Source organism: Aythya ferina (assembly GCF_964211825.1).
Source record: "Aythya ferina genome assembly, chromosome: W".
Taxonomy (NCBI): domain Eukaryota; kingdom Metazoa; phylum Chordata; class Aves; order Anseriformes; family Anatidae; genus Aythya; species Aythya ferina.
Window position 1 is genome coordinate 1,173,218 of NC_140313.1, and position 21,143 is coordinate 1,194,360.

The 21,143-nt window shown below is 52.5% G+C and overlaps 1 protein-coding gene across 31 annotated transcripts in view; it reads left to right on the forward strand.

Moving 5' to 3' along the window:
• LOC311426517 (transcription factor 4) overlaps positions 1-21,143 on the forward strand; it is a 173,581-nt gene that overhangs the window by 115,955 nt on the left and 36,483 nt on the right. For 4 of the 31 annotated variants that reach the window (XM_084502904.1, XM_084502905.1, XM_084502906.1 and 1 more), the window contains exon 1: positions 12,143-12,456. The exons of 25 other annotated variants lie outside the window; for them this stretch is intronic. In XM_084502904.1, coding sequence (XP_084359030.1) covers positions 12,388-12,456 — 69 coding nt within the window. In that variant the 5' untranslated portion in view covers positions 12,143-12,387. Of the gene's footprint in view, positions 1-12,142; positions 12,457-12,662; positions 12,681-15,519; positions 15,539-21,143 lie in introns of those variants that run through there. 2 more of the 31 variants (XM_084502910.1, XM_084502909.1) reach the window with 2 other exon arrangements.

The window sequence follows — 21,143 nt, forward strand, 5'->3', positions numbered from 1 at the left end:
GCATAAGCGAAAACAGAAAAAAAAAAAATGGCATGGAGAGCTCCAATAACTATTAACGTTGTTAAATGCATAGCAAAGCTCCCCTGACAGTTTCTTGGCACAAAACCTAGGCGGCCTACAATGGCTGGTTGTTTTTTTATTGTTATTTTATTTTGAATGGCCTTCAGCGCGTTTCGACAGGCCAAACACGCGCTCGATGTCGGCACCCGAGCCGAGGGGACACGGCCAAGGGGACGCCGGGGCGCGGGGCCGTGCCCGCCGCTGCCTTCGGCTTTCTCACCCTCGGGCCTCCAGCAGGAGCAGGACGGGTGTCACAGCAGCCAGACAAAACTGGCAGTGCCCCAAAACGGGCTTTTTTCGAGATCCCTGAGCCCACCCAAACACGGATGGGACACAGATAGGACACATACGGGACATGGACAGGACACAGGACCCAGACACCTCATGCTGGGCACATGGTGGGATGTATCTCAGAGGCAGCATCCATGCAAGGCCATCCTCCCCGTGCTGTAAATAGTCAAAGGTACCCATTTTTGCATTTTTTTCTGGCAAACCCAGGCGACTTGCACATTTCAGGTGCCCGCAAAGGCCCCTGAGGTGCGTGGTGCTCACGCATTGAAGCAGCTGAGCGGCGCCCATCAGCTCCGCAGCGAGCAGGCCGTCAGTAAAGTTGCAATTTTCGGCAGGATTTGCCTATTACCCACGATTTAAGCCTGTTTCCAGACCAGAGCACCTTCTCCCTGCCAAAGGCCAGGCCGCAAAGCGACGAGGAGAAGCCCAAGGGCTTTGGTGGGAGGCCAGCCACACCGCCACCGCTCCCCGGCCGCCGCCACCGCGCTCCTGCCCGGGCCCCGGCCCGCGCCGTTGCCACCTGGTGGAGCGCAGAGGGTGCGGGTTCGCAGCTCGCTCCCATCTCACTCGGGCTCTTTTATTGCAACCACACTTTGGCACCCGTGCGCCGGAGTCCTTAACCAAAAGGATCCTCTCGTTTGCTCTGCAACACCTCATTTCTCCGCTCACAGTTCATTTATGATTCTGATGAGAGTGTTTTTTCAGGAAACACACATTTCACTTTTTGACCTAGGAGCATCTGTTAGAATTTTTTTTAATACTACTTTGGCATTCTGGAAGTGTTAATGTCTTTCATATCTGTTTAATGCTATTTAGGGATATTTATGATCACCTCTTGGTTACTTGGGGTAAAGTGTGTTGCAATTTTTTTCAAACAGACAGGAAAGCATTCATATGAGGAAACAGATTGCTTTAAACATGTGCTTCCTGTGACAGTAAAAAGAACAAATTAGATTTAACACTGTGTAATGAATGCATAAATGTGTACGTTTAAGCTTTTAAAAGCCTTACATTCGGTTCTGGCCTAAACAAAAATCGGGAGGCACCTAGCGAGGAGCGACGCAGTCGATTTAACCACGTGCAGCCGAGTCTGGTTGCATTTTCCGAGCGTTTTTGCTGCAGTTTCCCCTTCCAGCCTCGTGGTTTTCCCCTGAAATTGGGCAGGGTGGTCTCTGGCACTGCTGAAGCCTTTCAGTAGGGAGGGAGAGCTCACGGGGCCGGGGCAGGAGGCAGGGGGGTTCAGGGGCCGGGCAGGAGCCCCTCCGGGCACTGCCGACCTCTGGCTTTCGAGCAGGGCTCACAGAAGCCACAGGGCGAGTGCAGTGGCCCAGGAGGGCTCCTGGAAGCACTTCGGGGCCATCCTGTGTGTGTGACCCTCACCTCTTGTCGTCTCGGAGCCATTAGGGTTCCGATAATGCCCCTAACCGAGGGTTTTCCAACCCCTGGCTGTCGCAGGGCTCTTGTAGGAGCTCTTTGAAACGCCTGCGTCTTGGTTGCCTCCCTGTTTTGCTTTGAAGATGCATCTGGAAAAGAATTAAAGGCGCTTTCTGCCCGCCTTCACCCAATTAGTTCCCTCGCGCCCTTTATCTGCCGCCTTCCCAGAGCGTTTCTGAGACAGAAAACCTACCCAAGGTGAACAAGGAGCGGGGGCTTTTGTGTCAGAGGCACGGGGTGCAGGTGCCGTGGTCCCAGCCCAAATCCCAGTGGATTTGTAGCCAGCACCCAGCCGTCCACCGGCCGAGCAAAACGCCAGGACGATGCCCAGCTCGTGCCGAGCCTGAATTTTTATTTATTTCATTATTTTATTTTATTTTATTTTATTTTATTTTGCAGGCTGTGGGAGTTGGGTCTGGAACACAGTTTGTTTGATAATTAGTGCACATCTCCGCAGACTTGCCGAGGTTCCTGGGTAACCTTTGTGCCACCACGTTCGAGCACCAAATTAACACACCTTTTATCTTCCCCCGCTATTTTAAGTAAATATTTTTGAACCGTCTCCGTGCAACAGGTTTCCAAAGATTTAAAGTATGCCGCAGGTTTCCAAAAAACTTCATTTTTTCTTATATTTTAAATGTTCTGTTTGTGCAAAATTTTGAGAATCACCATAAGGGCTTCTTTGCATTTTTAATTTAGTAACTAACATATGAATAAATTTGCATATTAATTAGTTGCAGATTAAATCATGCATACATAATTGCCTCCTTACTGTGTTTAATGTTTGTCAAAATCTCCAGCCTGGTTTGATGGATGTCGTATGAAAGATTACAATTTGATGTACCCTTGGAAGTATTTACACCAATAACGCAGGATTCTTAATAGCAGAATTTGCGAGTTATATCCAGTTCCTAATAAACATGGGAGCTAGGTGCCTGTCCCTTTTGCCTAGATTTTTTTTTTTTTTTTCCTTGCACCAAGTCATTTACTATTCATAATCATTAATGCATCTCCTAATTATACAGCATATGTCTGTTAACCCCTTCGGTGCCGATCTGGGGGGGCTGCGGCGCCTGAATTCCTCGCCCAACCCGTGTCACTGGAGAGGCTGCTCCCGCATCGCTTCGCCCCCAGCGGCAGCCAGCACCTCGGCTTTTCCTGGCGGGTGATCTTTGGAGGAAGGAGTTGGAAACGCCAGGTGCCTTTTGCGGTTTGTAAATCGGGCTGGAGGAAAGGAGCGGCGCTCGATTCGTGGCTGAAGGCTCCTCTGCTGGGGCTACTGCAGTAAAGCAGCAAGGGCGTTCCAAGAGCACAAATCATGCCTAGCGCAGCGGTCCCGAAAGCACCGCGAAGCCCTGCCTGAAATCCCGCAGGGAAGAGCCCTGCTGGTGGCTGCACCCCTCCTGCTCGGGGACAGCTTCGCCCCCGCCAGGTCCGTGCCACCCATCTCCGGGGCGCAGAGGGGTTGTGCGGGGGTTTTCAGTTCAACCAGGCTTTTAAAAGATCAGAGCATGGTTGCCGACCTCCAGATTCGTGTTAAAAATCTTCCCCCGGCTCCCTGGCACGCCAAATTCAGCAGGCATTTGTAAACATGATGGGTTTGTGTTTGCTTCTCTTTTTATTTTATTTTTTTCCTGAGCTTGTACCTCTGCTCGCATCGCACCTTCAGGTTTTGCCCACAGCAGCTACCAGGGCCTGAAACTAAAATTTTTAACCGAGTCCAAATTTTTACCTAATTACAGCATTTTTGGAATGAGGCTTTAGGGGAGAAAACACAAAAAAAGAAGCAACCCAAGCCCAGGAAACAGTGCAGGGCCCCTGATAAGATCCCAAGAGCTGGCTACGCAGGATTTATCAGCCAGCAATTAGATTTTCTTCTTCATTTGGCTACGCCTTACCCACTTCTCAAGCAGCAGCAGTTTCCGAGGCCCTCCAAATAACCATATTTTGTTAGAGAAGCTGGCACCAGCATGTGTTAGGCATTTAAGTGTGAATTTGAGCAGTCGATGGGAATATGGCACAGTGTTAGGAAACAGAACCGCCGAAGTTGGATCTTGCTCCCCAGGCTCCTTGCTGCAGGGTTTGCTGGCGATTCCCTTCACCTCTCCGGGCCTCAGCTCCCTTCTTTTTGGCCGTCTTTGTTTCCCCGGGCTGTAACCCCTTCGGGCCAGGCTCTGGCTCTGTGGCAGAGGCTCCTCGGGAGGGCTGTGGGGTGAGGATGCACCTTCTAGCACGGCAGCTGGATCCTTACCACCAAAAGCACGCTTTCGAGTATGAATTAGGATTGCTGGAAAGCAAAGTTCACAGGGAAAGCGCGTGGCATCGCAACGAGGGATTTCCCCTGTAACATGCCTGCAGTTGGCTCACTGCACGTTTTAAGGGCGTGCATTTTGGGTGTAAGTAACCAAATCTGCACAGTGGATGTAAAATACCCGACAGAACCTCTGCACGACCCCGCGTGCTCGCAAAATCCCGCGCTTTGGTTCACAAGACCCAGCGTCGTGGCATCTTTAGCCCAACCGGTCAGGTTGCAAGATGCATTTTAGCACGTTATTCGCTGTGAAAAGCCCGGTGATACCAAAGGCACAAACACCCAAAGGATCTCGAAGGATTTTATATGGTAAAAATAAAACGCAGAGTGCCCAAAGATCTCGCGGACTTCTCCTCTAATCACAGAAGAACACAAACTGCGTAATTATTCTCCTGCACTGTGCAATTTGGGAAGAAACCACAAAAACATGTTCAAAACCCAGTAAGGGACAAATCTACAAAAAGAAATAATGTGAGGTTGGGCCAAGCTTGGCAAACTGAGCCCGGCGCTGAGCGGGTGCGGCGTGTGCTGTGGTCTCAGGACCGCACACACCTTACACCAAACGCCCTGTGCCATTTCAGGAGCTGCTTTGTTAGCGTGTCCTCATTTAGCAAGCCATCCAAAACTTCACTCCTGAGCCCCATCACGGCCGTTGGGTCGTGGAAGAGCCACACTCAGTGCCCGTGGCCCAAGAGCACGGCTCCGTGCTCACGGAGGATGAGGAAGGTGAGGTCCCTGCACCTGCTGCCCAGGCGCCTCATCCTAACGTCACTGTCACATCTCATCCAGCTGTGCTATCCGAAGGGTTAACAGCCAGTCGGAAAGCCGAATTCTTCATGTTTAATGGGAAAATTGACGCTCAATGTTGCACAGAACATCTTTTGTTTGAAGATCTCCAAGAAAAGATGGATACCCGGCAGTTTCCCTCCTCCGGGCTATGTTCCTGGAAAAAAAAAAAAAAAAAAAAAAAAAAAGAGAGAGACACAAAACGATTTTATGCAAAGAGAGAAGAAAAAAGACCGTGAGAAACAAAAATGCTAGCGTTGGTTACAGCCCGGTCCAGCTGGTGCTGAGACCTGGGGTGGGTTTGGTGCCGGTGCTCGGATCCTGTACTGCTCGGGTCGTGTGAGCACCAGCACGGCAGAAACCAGCCACAGCTGTCCGAGATACAGAGGGAACCGTGCTAGGTGTGTGCTTTTGGGAATCCTGAGCCCTGGTCCTCCTTGTGGCACCAGGAAACTCTCTGGCTGGTGGGTGGGATCACCAAGAAACACTTTGGGGTCCTCAAATACCCATTATTCCGGTTTCTTTCCTTAACTATCCATTATTCTGAATCCTTTCCTTAAATACCCATTATTCTGGATCCTTTCCTTCTTTCTTTGAGCCTTAACAAAAGCCTTGCACTTGGTCCCCCTTTCTTTCTTCTGAGCAACCTCGCGGTGTCATGAGCTCCACTTTGGCCAGATCCAGACCCAAAGCCGGAGCTCTCACCGTGCCCTTTGCACCTCGCCGGCTCTTTTCCCAGAACAGGGTTCAAATCTGCTTCCATCCTATTTCTTTGAGGTCTTCGGGACCAGCCACTTCCATCTCTGCGTGCGATGCCCCCGCTGGCAGCCCGCAGCAAAACCAAACCGCTTTGCTCAGCGGCGTGGGTGACGTGCATGGGTGGGCATAGGAAGAGTTATTCATTTCTTTCCTTTATTTCTTTATTTCCAAACAATGTACAGACACAAATTCACCCCAAACGCCTCCTACGGGCTCCTCACCCTCACCACTGGGTTCCGTGGGGACGTGGTGACGAGGTGCCACCATGCAAGCGCTCGTCCTCCTCCGAGGTGACAAGTGTCTAGGACCGGCGCGGCCCTAGGGATTGCAACCCCTGGCCCCTCCGAGCTTCCCTTCCCCGTCTATACAAAGGGAAATAGTGACAGAATAATATTTAGCTGCTAGATGGAGGGGCTGCGAGGCCTAGCTATGTAACAGCTGAAAAGCCTTCCATATGGCAATGTGCAATAAATGAGAAGCAGCGTTTCTCTCCCTCCGCAGATTCTTGTGGCAGAGTGGGAAAGAATACGACTTTGCAGGATCCCACATCTATGTTCGGTCCTGCAGAGCATTTAGCAGAGAGCAGGCTAGTGAGAAACGCTTTTGAATGCTTTGATCCGCTCTGTTCGCGTTTTACCATGTAGACACACTGCTGCATGTGACTTTTTTTAAAAAAAAGACCGAGTTTGGGTCCGTAAAAATTAGCCATGTGGCCATTTGCATGGTGCCCACAAGTTTGTTTTTTTCTTTCACTTTTTTTCTTCTTTTTTCTCTTTTTTTTTTTTCTTTTACTAGAGAGTTGCCATCCCATTTACATCAACTCCATGGGGGCAGCACCAGGCACAGAGCCCCGGTTCCCATCCCATGGGAAGGGGATTTGGGGAAGGGACTTTGGCATCTCCAGGCCTAGGCATGACTCCGCAGCACTTTGTAGCCAGGGAACTTTCTGGAAATGCTCTCGGTTGTATTTAGCACTAATAACTCCAAGTATACAAACATTGAACTCTTGTATTGTTTTAAAAAAGAGTTGTGGAACATCATAACATATATAAATTCCCTCTCCAAGTCCTGGTACAAGTAGGTTTTTTATCGTTTATAAACCACCGAACCGATGTGGGGGAATATATATTGTTCCTAATGAAAATTGTTGTGTTATAGCGTGCTTTCTGTTCCTAAACACCAAATATAAGATCAGGTTCTTGATTGCCTTGTGCTTAAAACACGTATTTAGCTTGTACATCCTGCTAATGGAGAACAGTTGACCAAGAACATAGGGGAACCTATTGGTAAGGGAATAGGAACAGTAGCTCCAACACCGATGGCTACAGGTTGTATTTTACTCCACGAGCAGTGACCTCCCTCATAATCCAAACAGATTTGGTGGTGGTGAACTGCTCAGCACTCCTTGATGTGTAAAAAACCATCACTCTGCTGATTTATTTTGCCAAATACCCCCACAGCAGGTTCCAGGCTGTAGGGCAGATCCAGGACATCTTGGATCTCGTATTGGGACAAATGGCACCAAAATTCCCAAATATCCAAGCCTCCCGCCTCTTCATCCCCAGTGCCTTAGGGACACATAGGAAGGGTCGGAAATGATCCTTAAAACAATTTTCCTGTTAATTTCTGTGGTGAATCGTGAATCGAGGCCAGTGGGACGCTCCGGCCTGCAGTCAGTGCCGGCACTATTTCTGAAGGGCCTTGAAGCCCCAGTGCCACCTTACAGTCATTTCCAGGCCTCTTTACGTTGCCAGAGGGCTGTGGAGAAGCCATCACAGCACTGCTAACCTCAAAGGTTCAAATATCCCGAGTCAGCCGCCCCGCCACCCACAAAAAAGATGAAATCGTGAGGTTTTAAGGCTTGGGTTTGATGCCTCAGAGTCCCCATTTCCTAGATCTCCTCCCCAGCTATCAGCCTTCAAAACGTGCCGTCTGAGATCACCCTGCAGTCGGTGACTCCAGAAGCTCTGGCTTTCCAGAAGGGCTCACCAAAAGCTCTGAAACTGGAGAGAAAATGGTAAAAATTGGCAGCGGTGCCTCCGCGCGACGAGAAATCCGGGCCCATGTGTTTTACGTTTCTCCCTTGGCTTTTCGCAAGCGGCGGAGTCAAAAATAGACCGGGTGGCAAATGGATATTTTAGATAGAGGGTTTTGTTCAAAATAGATTAGCTGTGAAGGAGGTTTCGATGCCGGAGGTTTCTTTCGTGAGGGGCATTCTGGGGAAAGTGGCAGAATAACCAGGGGGCCTCAGGCGGCGGGGAGCAGGCCCACGCGCAGGCGGTTTTGGGGGTTTTGTGGTGTGATTAGATCCGTGTGCTATCTGGTCAGTACATTTGAGCTAAAAGGAAGAGAAGTTTGATGTTGGGCTGATTAAAGGTGGTTTAGTGAGATGTCCCGTGGCTTTTGGTGGCAGTCTCGGCTTGCGGTGGGGCTGCAGGCCTCTGCCACAGCACCCGCCCCAGCCCTTCACCTCGTGTTTTTGGCAGCACAAGGACAGGGGTGTGTGTCATTATACCACCGAATCAGTCACCTCTGAAAGAGCAATTTGTGTAGGAACTCCTCTGGCTCCGGCAGATGTGCCTGGCTGACATTTGAAGTCCATAAAAACGTGCAGAGCAAGAGCTTGGGAGGAGCAGTGCTCACGGTGATACCTATGGGTGGCAGCTGGCTGACCGCAGCCGCCTGGAAATCAGCTCGAAAACACGGCCTTACTGAAACAACGGTGCCCAAAATTCACATGTGGCAGGCTCAGGTGCTGCCCAGCTCGGTCCCAAGCCCTCTGTCCCCTCGGTGGGACGAACAGCTCGGTTTGGGTCTGGGACCACGCGTCCCCTCAGCCTCCAGGCCTGGAAACAAGGCTTTTGTAGGGTGGTGGGGTCGATTAGGGGTGCCATCGCTAGGCAGCCCTCCGAAAGCAGATGCATCCACATTTGGCTGGTGTAAAGTAGCTTCTCAGAGCCGGTGGCTTTTAGGATCTGATTTATTCATACGGCATCTGTACAATCAGGCAGTTGTGCTGCTTGCTGTCTGCGGCACACGAGGATCTGAGCACGAACCTCCTCCCGGGGAGAGGGGGGAATGTCAATGCCCAGAGCGAGCTGCGGTCGCTGCGAAAGAGACACCCACAAATCACTGCCCGGGGTGCTCAGCAGGTTAATCTCCAGCGGATTTGGGATCCCCCAAAACCAAGGCCAGACAACACCCCTAGCACATGCAGCTTGGGGTTTATTTGGCGTCCCTCTGCGGTTTTGGCTGTGTACCTGCCGGTCAGCTCCATGCACATCCCTCTCTGAGCTCTGCTGGTGATTTTAAGAAACCTTGAGCTCAGAGCTGGCATCCTATAAAATGGACCTGGCTTTGTGGAGAAGAGCTGCAGTCGGCTTTTGTTTTGTTTTCTTTAACCAGGGGAGAAGCTGGTTGGGAAAGGCCATCGGGGCAGCAGCTGGGGCGCCTTCATGGGACCTCTCCGCTGAGATCCTGGGCACTGATTTGGGGTAAAAAAGGCCCAGCTTGGCAAAATTCCCTTCCCCTTCAGCCGTCACATCTGGGGATGCGGAGCCACTTGTAGGGTCCGTTTTAATAACGACACTCAAGGATTTGTGTAAGAAGGATGAGCTTATCCAAGTGACCCAGACGGAGAGGAATACTGGTTATTTTAGCCGTCTTACTTGAGATTTCACCATTATCCCTTGGAATTTGTGGCCAAGCCCGTCATCTCGCAGATCGCTTCCCTTGCTTTGCTGCCGTCGTAGGGCTTCGGTCGCAGCAGTGGCGCTGTCCCCACAGGCCCGTGACTCTTCCCCTGCTTCCAGTGTCCTTCACTTTGGTGTTTTGTGCAGACCTGAGGCGTGCCTGGGGCCAACGGGGTGCCCTCCACTGCGGCACCGGGACGGTTTCCTTCCCTGCCTCCTCCTCCCGTGGGAGCTCAGGCACTCGGGGCTCTTTCTTCTCCTCCTGGGGTGTCTCCAAGGTTTCCTCACCCTCTTCTGGCATTTGCTGCTGGGCTGTGGCAAAAGAGAAGTGAGGAAAGGATATACCAGGACACCGAGATGCTACCAGGGGAGTTAGGAAACTCGGGGCATTTCTCGGCTGATCCCTCTCTTTTCTCCCACCTTCAGATACTCGTTCCTGTTTCTGAAAAAAGAGAAAAAAAAAATACATATCCGGGACAATCACAGGTCCCCCAGCCAGGCAGGAAAATGCATTAAAGTTATCTCAACGTATGTGCGAATGCAAATAGGATATGGTAAAGTAATTAATTTTTATTGTCGTGTGCTGCGAATTCTGTTACAGTGAGGGGCTTACTGCCCTGCAAACCGCATTAACTTCTTATCGCGCTGGGTACAAGACATCGGGACCGAAATTCTCCCGCTCGGAGGAGTGAAAGCACTCGTGTGCCGGGATCCAAACGGAGTTGGACTGTTCCCTGCTCCGAGCTTGCAGAAAACAAACCGAAATCATCTGCAGCCATTTCCCTGACACGTCGGGCACGATTCGGGGCTTGCTTTGCCGAGTCCTGGCTCTCTCTCCCCGTTTGCACGCTCCGTAGGCATCAGCAGGAGGAATTTTTAGGATTACCTCGTGCCAGTCAGCGCAGGCGTCTTGGGCTGGAGTTGGAGGCTTGCTGGGTGGCAGCGCAGTGCTGAAGTTGCGTGATTTAAAGGTCCGCCCGATGCCATTCCGTGCTACAATCCGCACTAAAAATGTAATGCCCGTTGTATAACTTTGTGTGGAGCTGTGAAACTGCAGCGGTGAGCAGGAGAGCAAAGCCGGGGCTCGCAGTTTGAAAACACAAGAGGGGAGAACTCGTTCAATCCTAGTCATTGAGGTTTTTTTGGGACCGATCAGGGCACTTGGGTATTTTTCACCTCTGGAGCATTACCACCTGGGAGCCCTCGGGTTTGGGGAGGGTTTCCTTTCCCTCCCAGGCACGGCTGACTGGCGGTGGCCCGGGCTTTTTGGCCCGCCGAGGGTGGCTTAGAGGTTCCAAACGCGCTCTTGTCGGATTGACAACGAGCCGCCCTAATGAGGAAGAAATCCGCAAAGCATGAAATGGGAATGAAATGTGTGATTATAATTCAAGGGCTGCTTCCCCCCAACCTCCGGGGAGCTCCCCGAAGCCGGCGACTTGGAGAACCTCCTCCCTGCCGCCGCGGCCACGCACACGCGACCCCAACGCGCCGGGGCCGGCCGGAAAAAAAAAAAAAAAGAAAGTCGGAGGCGAAACTTTGCCGTGGCCGGGCCTTTGTGGGCGATGAATACTGCATGCGCTCCGCCGCCGCGGCGCGGGGTAAGGCAAGAGGGGGCTCTGAATTATTAAAGTTGAGCCCGGAGAAGCGCTGCACGCTCGGCTGGCATTTGCTTCGCCATATGCAAATGATTGAGCCGCATTTGGGATCCATTCCCAAGGGGGCCCTCCCTTCCTGCGATGCTCACGGTTTGGCAGGCTCGAGTGAAGCCTCCGACCCCCCCTGACCCCCCCGGAGCCCCCTCGCAGCCCCCTTTTGCCCCGCAGGGGGAGGGGGGCAAAGGAAAGGAAGGGGGCTCGGGGGCTCGGGGCTGCGCGGGGCGGGCGGCGGCAGCTGCGCACAATGCTGGGAGCGCGCCAGCAGCACGGACAGATGGCGGAGTTATTAGATGTGCATCATACGATTCCCTTCCTGCCACTCGCTTTTTAATCAAATTAAACCCCAAAATAAAAAAAAAAAAAAAAGGAAAGAAAAAAAAAAAAGAAAAAAAGGAAAAAAGGAAGAAAAAAAGGGAAAAAAAGGGAAAAAAAAAAAGGAAGAAAAAAAAAGAGGGAAAAAAAGGAAAGGAAAAAAAAAGAGAAAGAAAAAAAAGGAGGAAAAAAAGGGAAGGAAAAAAAAGGGAAGAAAAAAAAAGGAAAGGAAAAAAAAAGGAAAGGAAAAAAAAGGGAAGAAAAAAAAGGAAAGGAAAAAAAAGAGAAGGAAAAAAATAGAAGGAAAAAAAAAGGAAGAAAAAAAGGAAAGGAAAAAAAAGGAAAAAAGGGGGGAAAAAGGGAAGAAAAAGGGGGAAAAAGGGGATAAAAAAGGGGAAAAAAAGGGGGAAAAAAGGAAAAAAAAAAAAGGAAAGAAAAAAAATGAAAGAAAAAAAAGGGAAAAAAATATAAAAAGGGGAAAAAAATAAAAAAAGGGAAAAAAAATAAAAAAAGGAGAGGGAGAGAGGGGGGAGAAGGAGGGGGGGGAGGCAATTAGGCGCATTTGTATTCCGCTCGCTAATGGGCCCGACTCCGCGGCCCCGCGGGCGGCCGGCTGGGAGCGCGCCGGGGCGGCGCGGGGCGGGCGCGGGGCGGCGCGAGGCGGCGCGGGCGCGGGGCGGCGCGCGCGGGCGCGGGCGCGCGGAAAGGGGCCGGGGAGGCGGGAAAGAGGGGGGGTGGGAGGGGACGGGGAGGGGATGGGGATTTGGGGGAGGAGGAGGGGGGGGGGGGGGGGCGCGCAGCCTCCGCCCCCGCGCCGCGAATGGTCTCGCCCTGCTTTGCATATTGAGCGCGCCCGGGCCGGCCATCTGGGAACATGCAAGTGCAGGAATTGTGGTGAAAAAAAAAAAAAAAAAAAAAAGAAAAGAAAAAAAAAAAAAAGAAAAAAAAGAGCAAAAAAAAAAAAAAAAAACCAGGCAAGAGAGAAAAAAAAAAAAAAAAGCCAAGCAGCAACACACAGGGCGCTCGAGCGAGTTTGAAATAAAAGTTGGGAAGAGTGGGAACCGGAGGGGAAAAAGGCTCCGGGACCATGTACTGCGCGTACACGATCCCCGGCATGGGCGGCAACTCCCTGATGTACTACTATAATGGCAAAGCGGTAAGGCGGCGCTGCGCCGGGACCCCCGCCGGGACCCCCCCCAACCCCGGGCACCGGGCACCCCCCTTGGGGCCGGGGGCGCCCCCAGCCCCCTCCCGGCCCCGGCCCCGGCCCCTTCCGCGGAGCTTTTTTTGGGGAGGGGGGGGCGAGGGAAGGAGAGGCGAGAGCCGCGCGGGGCGTTCCGCGCATAACCCCAGCAGAAGGTTTATACTCGCCATCTGGAGGTTTCTTTCCTTTTTTTTTTTTTTTTTTTCCTTTTCTCTGTGTTTTTTTCCTTTTTTTTTTTTTTTTTTCTGGCTGGGTCTCGGCGAGGAAAAGTATTTTAAAATATCTCGGGGAGGTGGGGGGGTGGAGGAGGAGGAGGAGAGCCGCGGCTGGAAAGGAGAGGAAAATTGTCGGGAAAATGGGGAATTTGGGGAGGTCGTGGGGGGGGGGGGAAGAGCCCCGATTCCGGCTCTGCCAACTTGCTGCCCCGCTGCAATTTTTGGGGAGGGGGCCGGCGGGGCCGTGCGCGGGGGGCGCAGCACCCCGGGGTGCCCCCGGTGGCACGGGGGGCGCGGCGCCCGGCGCCTTTTGGGGTGCGCGGTGCCCGGCGGAGCCTCGCGGACCTCGCCTTTTGTTCCCAGCTCTGGGGGGGGGGGGGGGCTGCAAACCGAGGGGCTTTGCTCAGCCGAGATTTAACACCGCTTAAAAGACGAAAAAGAAAAAGCTGGCGAATCGGTGAATTTACCGGGAGGCGCTTTTTTTTTTTTTTTTTTTTTTTTTTCTTTTTCCCCTTTTATTTTATTTTATTTTTTTTTTAATTTGAATTAGTTGCGCCTGCTGCTCGTCAGGACGAAACCTGGCATTCCCACGCGCCGCCAGGCTGGGGGTAGCTTTGCTTTGCGAGGAAAAAAAAAGAAAAAAAAGTTGCCAGCCGCTGCTCTTCATCCCCAGTAAGTAATAAAAGCCCCGAGACAGCGCGCTGTAAACAGGAAGCGGCAACGCAGGGCGCTCGCCTCGCGCCGGGACCCTCCGAAACATTTTTCAACACTTTTGCCCAAGTTCCTTCTTCCCTGGGCTCCTCGGAGCAAAGGGAGCCGGGGAAGAAGCACAAAGGGGCTGCGGGTGCAGCCGTGCCAAAAGCCACGGCCGCGCAGCTGCAGGAGTTCGGCACCGGAGAGCTGGGGAGAGAAAGTATTCAGCCGGCCACTTGGCCAACAGATTTCGGGGGTTTTGTTCCGTGTTTTATTTTTGTTTTGTTTTGTTGTTTTTTTTTTCATACGGTTGGCATTGTTCTGGCTCGGGTCGTGCGGTGTAAGGCTCTTGAGTTGGTGCCAGGCAGCTCGCCCAGCCCGGGGATGCCACGCGTGGAGCGCCTTGGCGAGGGGAGCCGGGCTGGCGGGGGGGCTGCGCGAGCAGAGCGGGGCTGCTGGTTGTTGCCCGAGCCCCCGGCTGCAGGAAAAGATACAGCCCTAAATTCCCCCGGTCCTCTTTTTTTTTTTTTTTCCCCCCTGCTTTTTTTTTTTTTTCTCTCTGCGTTTTTTTTGTCTTTTCCCAGTGACAAGTCAATTACTTGTTTAAATTCGGCTTGAACTCCCTGAACCGAGCGCCGGCAGCGGAAGCAGGGCTTCCCTGGGAATAAACAAAAGCCGAAAAATGCAAAATCCTTCCAAAGCGCTCGCGGGCCCGCTCGCTGCTGGGGGAGAAAAGCAACCTTGGGTACGGGAGTCACGAAAAAAAATGACCGAAAAAATAAATAAACTGCCACGAACGCGAGGTCTGCAGAAGGCTTTTTCTGCTGCTTGCTTTTTTTCCCCTCGCTCGCGGGGTGTTTTAGCAGAGCTCACTCCGGGGGAGCTCACTTTTGCCTTGAACTATTTCCCCGTGCCCGGCGGTGAGAAACCTTTTCCTCCCCGTGCCTCGGAGCGGAGGGCATTTCTTGGGGGAAAGAAAACGGGGACGTGTGAGGCAGCGATCGCTGCTTGCCTTGGTGATGCCATACACGGACGGGGAGAGCTTTCGGTCGGCTTTTTCTCCCCGAAAAGATTTTGGAAGGGAAGTTTCCATGGAGGAGTTTTCTGAGCTGGGAAGCAGGGGAAGGAGAGGCGAGGTGTTTCTGCCAAGCCCGGCTCCCCGTTCCCCGAGCCGTGTGGGCGGTGTTTTAGGACGTGCACGGTACCTGCGAGGGGATGGCTGCGGGATCGCTTCCCACAGCTGATTTTCCAGATTGCTTCGTTCCAATTTCCCCTCCCGGAGCTTTTATTAAAGTGTTATTTCCCCCTGTACCTGCAACACTTTTCAACGCAGGGGGGCTCTAAGGAAGGAATTACTGCAGAGGAAAACGCAAGGCAAAAGTGGCAAAATTTTCTTGTGCTGGTCTCTTCAGATCACAGCAGCAGCAGCTCCCGCCACGCGCGTGTGTTCAATCATATAGGGAACCCTATAATTATTGTCATTGCTCTTTTTGCTTTACCCTAAGCAGCCCCGAACCGGCTCTCCGCCTAGTTGTTGGGGAAATAAGTTGTTTGCCAAGTCATCCAAATCCCCCAAAGTGGATGCTAACGAGTCCTTCCCGTTCCCGTCCCGTCTGCTATTCCTATCCCAAAGCTTTTTGGAGCCCGGGAAGTTCCTGGAGGAGGATGAGTGCTCGGCGGTATCGCTCCTGCTAAGGGGCTAGGCCACCGAGTGCCATAATTCCACGGGCCGTGCTTCATCATGACAAGTGCGAAGTTGTGAATGGCGTGAGCCGGGTGTCATCCCGCCGGCGTGGCAGGGGAAGTTAAGCTTTGGGAGCCCGAGGAGAAAGAAATCTCTAAATCTAAATTAGAGACCTTTTGTGCTCGCGTGTGGCGTGCGTGTCGTCGTGTCCCCGTCCCCCCCCCCCCTCTACCGCCGCCTCCGAGCCCCGAATGAAGCTGCGGCGATTCAGCGCCGCGCGGTATTTTACGCTTCTGCTTTGTTGGAAGGGCTGCGTGCGCTGGAAAGGAGCGGATCGTAACCAGAAACAATAATAATTAATAATAATATTTATTGGCCAAACTTCCAGGCTGCTTTCAAGCGGGTTCCTAAGCGCGGGGAGAGCTTTTGCGCCGCGGTTCAGGTAGCTCGGCCGGGGCACGCGTGGAGAGAGGGGGGCCGGGTGCGTGGCAGGGCGAAAATGGATCCGGGCGCTGCTTTTTTGGGGCCGTGGGTCGAGGCCAAGCCGTCTGGAAGGCTGGCCCATTGTTTGGGGGGGGGGGGGAGGTTGTGGCGAGGCTGCGTGTTTTATCTCGTCACCGAAGCGAATCCCGTAAGCTGCCTCCCGAGAACGAGGGGAAAGCAAAAATTGGGCGAGTTGTCAGTCCGCAGGTTGAGACCCGAGCGGTGTTTGCTGCCTTTCACATTCAGGAAGGGGGGGACGGGGGGAGTTTTTGTGAACCCGGGAGCCTGCAGAACCCAAATCTGTTTAAAAACACCCATTTCAGGCTCGGCACACCTCGCCAGGCAGTGCAGCATTGCCTCCGACGGGTCCCAGCTCTTTCCTCCCGTCGTGCACGCCCGAAACGGGAGCAGCTTTAGGGTGGCAAAGCTCTGGGGGGGGGGGGTTTCCTAAACCATTTCGGGCATTTCTGGAGCTTAATGCTCCCGCAGGATGCATGCGGGATTTAAATACGCTCCGAACCGAGCTGCACGTCCTCGGCCGTGCCAGTTTGGAAACGAACCGTGGTCGGGTTTGGTTTCATTTTATTTTTATTATTATTATTATTATTATTATTATTATTATTATTATTATTATTATTATTATATTTTTTTTCTTTAAAAAAAAGCGATTCTAAATAGGATTTTCTTCGGTTATTGATTGATGGGAGGCACGGCGAATTACGGCCTGGTGTTGACATCCTCTGCCAGCGTGCGCTCCGAGCGGCTTTTTTGTGGGCAGGGCCGGGGGGGGGGTGTGTGTGTGTGTGTGGGGAGGGGGGGGGTTAACAAAAGATCTAATAGCTGGTGCAGTCTTTAAATACCTTTCCAATTGATCTACAGGAAATTGTGCAGAAGAATTGTTTGTTTCCTGTTTCGGCATCAATCTGGTTTGCATTAAACTCGGCTTACTGTAAAATTGCCGTGGCACTTTGGAGACGTGGGATTTGCTGCTTTCATACAGGGAATTTCTTTTCAAAAAGGGAGCGTTTCAGCCACTTTCTTCCTCATTTTCTGACGGCGCAGTGCTAGGGGAACTCGTTTTATTTTATTTTATTTTATTTTATTTTTTTCACCAGCTCCTGAAGTTGTGCAGCCGCCGTGGTGGCAGGAGAGGGGCACGAGCTGCCTGCCCCGGGCTGCCCTGCCTTCCTGCTGCTTTTTTGATTATTTTTTTATTAAAAAAAAAGAAAAAAAAAAAGGCAGGGAGGGGGTAAGGCAGGCTGTCACGGCGAGGTCAGGCCGTCAGAAGCCATCTCCCGGTCCCTCGTGTGCTTATTTCACGGCGCAGAAACGCTCGGGCTCGGGAAAAAGTTTTGCTTAAACCTCTTGGGATTTAACGGGGAGGCTGCGCCCCCACACCTGAGCGGGGATTTGGCAAGATTTGGCGTTCAGCTTTCCTCCTGGCATGGAAAAAATCCCCAAGATTTCCCTGGGAATTATTTCATCCAGCTAATTTAGGCTAGGCCTCGTTCTGGGAAGCTTTCTAAATCGGTGCCTCTTGGTTTGGGAGCTGTGCGCTCGTTACTCGGTTTTGGTTTTGCTTTCTGGGGAGGTGTTGGCACGGTGCTACCTCCCGGATGCCCAAGGGGGCTTTCAGGTGGGCTGCAGGAGGAGCAGAATCGGCCCTGGAGCCTTCAGGGATTTGTCTGCTGGGTGCCCACTTCTTTAGGGCAGAGCTTTTGGGGTTTTTCCCAGCGCAGCCCCAGCGTGCAGCATCTCAGCCCAAAACCTGCCCTCCACACATCCCCCCTTCCCCGGCCGCAATTTGCGGCGTGCAGCTCGGTGCCCAGGTTCCCAGTTCCTTCCCCGGCGAGGACCCGAGCTTCGCCTATAAAATTAATAATATTAAAAGGCAAAAAAAAAAAAAAAGAAAAAAAAAAGTTGCGGCGGAGGAAATTTCGTGCACCTGCGGGGCTTTATTAGGTGTCTGAACAGGAGTGGGGCTGGTGTGAGAACCCATGTGCGCGGGATTGAATTGTTCTTTACAACGCCTGCAAAGCCCGTAATGAGAAGCACATGAGCTGCAGCTCGGATGCAAGCAGGGCACTGCTGCTGCTGCTGCTGCTTCTCCTGCTCTGGTTTTGGGTACAGAGGGGTCCCAGCAGCTCCATCCCCCTGCGGGCAGCACCGGGGTCCTCGGGCAGGCGGTGGGCACGGTGCAAACAAGCCCCAGGGCTGCTGTCGCAGCTCCCTGCTCGCCCGGCGGCCCTCGGATTGCAGCTGGAGGATTTTGTCGTGCAGCATCTGGCCAAGCAGTGCCGCTAAACCCCGCTCGGAGCCCCGCTGGATTGCTTTTTGCCCTGGAAATCCGTGCCCGGCGCCGTCCCTCCTCCCGGAAGGCGCAGCCCACAGCCGCACGGGAAGGGCCTGCTGGTGGCATCTGAAAGGAGGAAAGAAAAGGAAGAAAAAATAATGATAATAATAATAATAATAATAATAATGCCGAATTGCTCAATGGCTTTCTGATGAATAAAACAAACGCGATCGATGCAGCATGCGTATTTAAGCCCATTCAGCTAAGTGCTGGCGCGATTGAAATAATCAGACGTATCACTTAAAAAATGAAGGAGGCTGAGCTGTGCGCCCCATTATTTTATTGACTTTTCAATAGGGATCGCCGAAATGTTTACGTTCCTGGTGGCGTTATTAAGCCAGGCTGGCAAAGCAGAGGGAAGGCAAGTTGATTGCCCAGCGTCTTATTCTTCCTGCACCTGTTAGCACACTGCAGCTCGGGCTGCTTCCTCGGGCTCTGTCCCACGATGAGGGTCTTGAGCCTCTTTTCCCGAGGGTTATGAGCAGCAGGGAACGTTATCGTAGGCACAAGTCCCGGCTAGGTAATGCTCAAGCTGCTTTAATGCAGTTTTACCGAGTGCTGCCCCTCCTGTGCCCGCTGCCATCGGCGCCTCGTGGTTGCCCGTCCTCTGCCTCGGCTCCGTGCTCGCTGTCGTCGTGCTCCCGGCTTCTCCCAGCCTCTAACTGTCAGAAAAAGGGAGAAAGAAACCTTGTGCCGTCCCCACGCAGGATAGGCAGGGTTTAAGAGCCAAAGACGTAAAGAGGTGAAGCTGGAGATGCCTTGGGAGTGGTGCTTGGTTGAGGCTCGGAGGTGATTGCGGATTTGGAGTCGCAGAACAACTTGAATCCCCGTGCTTGTGAACACCTGATACACCCCACATCTCCCGTTTTTATCAGGAAAAATAACAACTTTGGTATATTTTTATTTTTTTTATTTTTTTTATCATTGCTATTTTGTTTTTTCCCCCGCCCTGCCCCTTCTCGCCCCAACACCATGTGTCAGGGGGGCTCTGAGCTCAGGAGGGCGCTGGGGGCTGTCGCCATATTGCAGCTCCAGGACCATCAAGGGCAGGTTTTGACGGATGGTCCCCGATCTCCTCGGCATGGAGACGAGAGAAATAACCCAGCCGTGCCCCCAGCACACATCTGTCTCATGGAGAAGGGCCTCTGGCTCTGCCAGAGCCAAGAGAGGGCAGCTCGTAGGGGTGCCCCGTGGCTCTGTGTTCACCCCCAGGGGTGATGGAGGTGCTTTTAGGGCCGTGGGGCAGCAGTTGGGGCTCGCAAGAAGCCCTCAGAGCCCTGCCAGGCCCTAATGTGGGGTTCCTGGGCCTGGTTGAGGAGCTGAAAGCCATGAGGGGATGGTGGTGGCAGGGCTCCTGCCTCAGCTTTGGCCACCGGGATGGGCTTTGTGGCTACGGGCCTGCGCTCGGTGACACCAGGCCGCCCCCTGAGGTGCTGGGAGGGACCGGGTGCCTCCGTGGAGCTGTCGTGTACAGAAAAGGGAACCATGGGGTATTATTTTTGGTGTTTTTTTTCCTAATCTTCGCTGGCATTGAGCAGGATCTCATCAGCACTGCCCGCGGTGGCGTCACGGGAGGCGTTGGGGTGCTCGCTCGGCCTGCTGAGGCTCCTGCCACTGTCAGCACTAAAGTGGGAGCATTTTAAGGCTGGAAACCTCTACTTTGGTTCCTTTAGGGCTCGTTTCAGAACCACGGTAAGCTTTCACGACGTGGTTTCCTCCTTGTCAGAGCAAAGTGGGCGGCCCCAAAAGCGCCCAGTCGCCTTGCACCGAGTGAGCTGGGTGCTGGGGTGCTGTAGGATCTCAAGGCAAGCCCCCACCACGGGGCTGAGCACCTCCAAGTCTAACTTTTCACAGACAACACACGAAATAAACCGTGGGGTGACTTTCTGAGTGACTGATCTCCCTGATAGCTCTACGAAGGAGGCCCGGCCGTGCACAGCTTTATTTTTAAAACCCGATTTGGCGGCTGCGGCCCTACAACAGTTGCACAACCCCTGGCTTTGCCCCCTTAGGCTCTCAGCTAACAAGCTCATCTCTCAGCACTACTGGCAGTAGGTACATCCCGTTTTGTACCTATCTTGCCAATCACCCCAGTGAATTTAGGGTTTTCAGACCCCCTTTCCTCGCTGAGACCGGGCGTCGGGAGATAACGGTGTCACGAACCAGCAGCTCCTTCATCCTCGAGCTCGCGGTGGCTCGCACAACCCATCTTTTTTTTTTTCCTTTTTGCCCCCCCCTTGCGATAATTGTGGTGCTGAGAGGCGTTCAGCGCCGCGTTGGGTTCCTGTTATGCAAATCCCGCTTTAAACTTAGCAGCGCCCATTTGCATTCATATTTTGGTTTCGGAGAGCGAGCCATTGCGTGGCAAAAACAAGTGCATTTTAATGAGCCTGGGGCAGAACGCTGAAAAAAAAGATATGGGCCTCATTAAATGCCATTATCTGAAAGGCAGCGGTTTGTTGCCAAAAATCGTTAGGATAACATACAACGCAAGGGAAGGCCGCGAGTGTAGCCCTCAGCAAAGAGGGCTGCGGTGCTGGGGAGCTGCTCCCTGCATCCTGCAAACTTCTCCGTGAAGCCCACGGGAATATCGAGGACTTTTGGCCTTCCTTCAAACCATCCCGGTGCCACCTCGCAGCCTTCCCCTTCCCGACCCCGCTGCTCGGAGCGAGCTACGCGTCGGCATCTCTCCTCGCTCCCTCTGATCGATCTGATCCTGACGCGACAGCCCTCCTCCGACTCTTCTTTTTGATTTTTTTTGGCTCAAAACCCCCCCCAAAAAATGATTTGTTGGCGTCTTGATCCTGGAAACGCTTCCAAGGCGGAGACTCGAGAAGCTGCTTTGCCGCGAGCCGGCTGAAGGAGGACGAGGACAGGGTTAAAGGAATTCTTTTCTTCGTCACTCAGAAGTGATAGAGACTTTTCTTTGACTAATGTAGCTTAATTAGTGGTCAATTAAAACTGAACATTGTTGAATGGGAGCCCTTTGATCAAAACCCTTGGCATGGGCTCCCTTTCTTTAACTAGCCACCATCTTGAATTCATTTGGAACCAGTAGTGTAAACAAGTTTAAAACTGGTTCTTTTATAAGAAGTCAGCAGGCTCGGAGAGCTGTGGTTTCTTTCTTTTCCTCTTTTTTTTTTTTTTTTTTTTTTTTTTAACTTCTGGAGGCGGCAATTCAAAGCAGCGTTAAATGAAAACAGTGCTACAC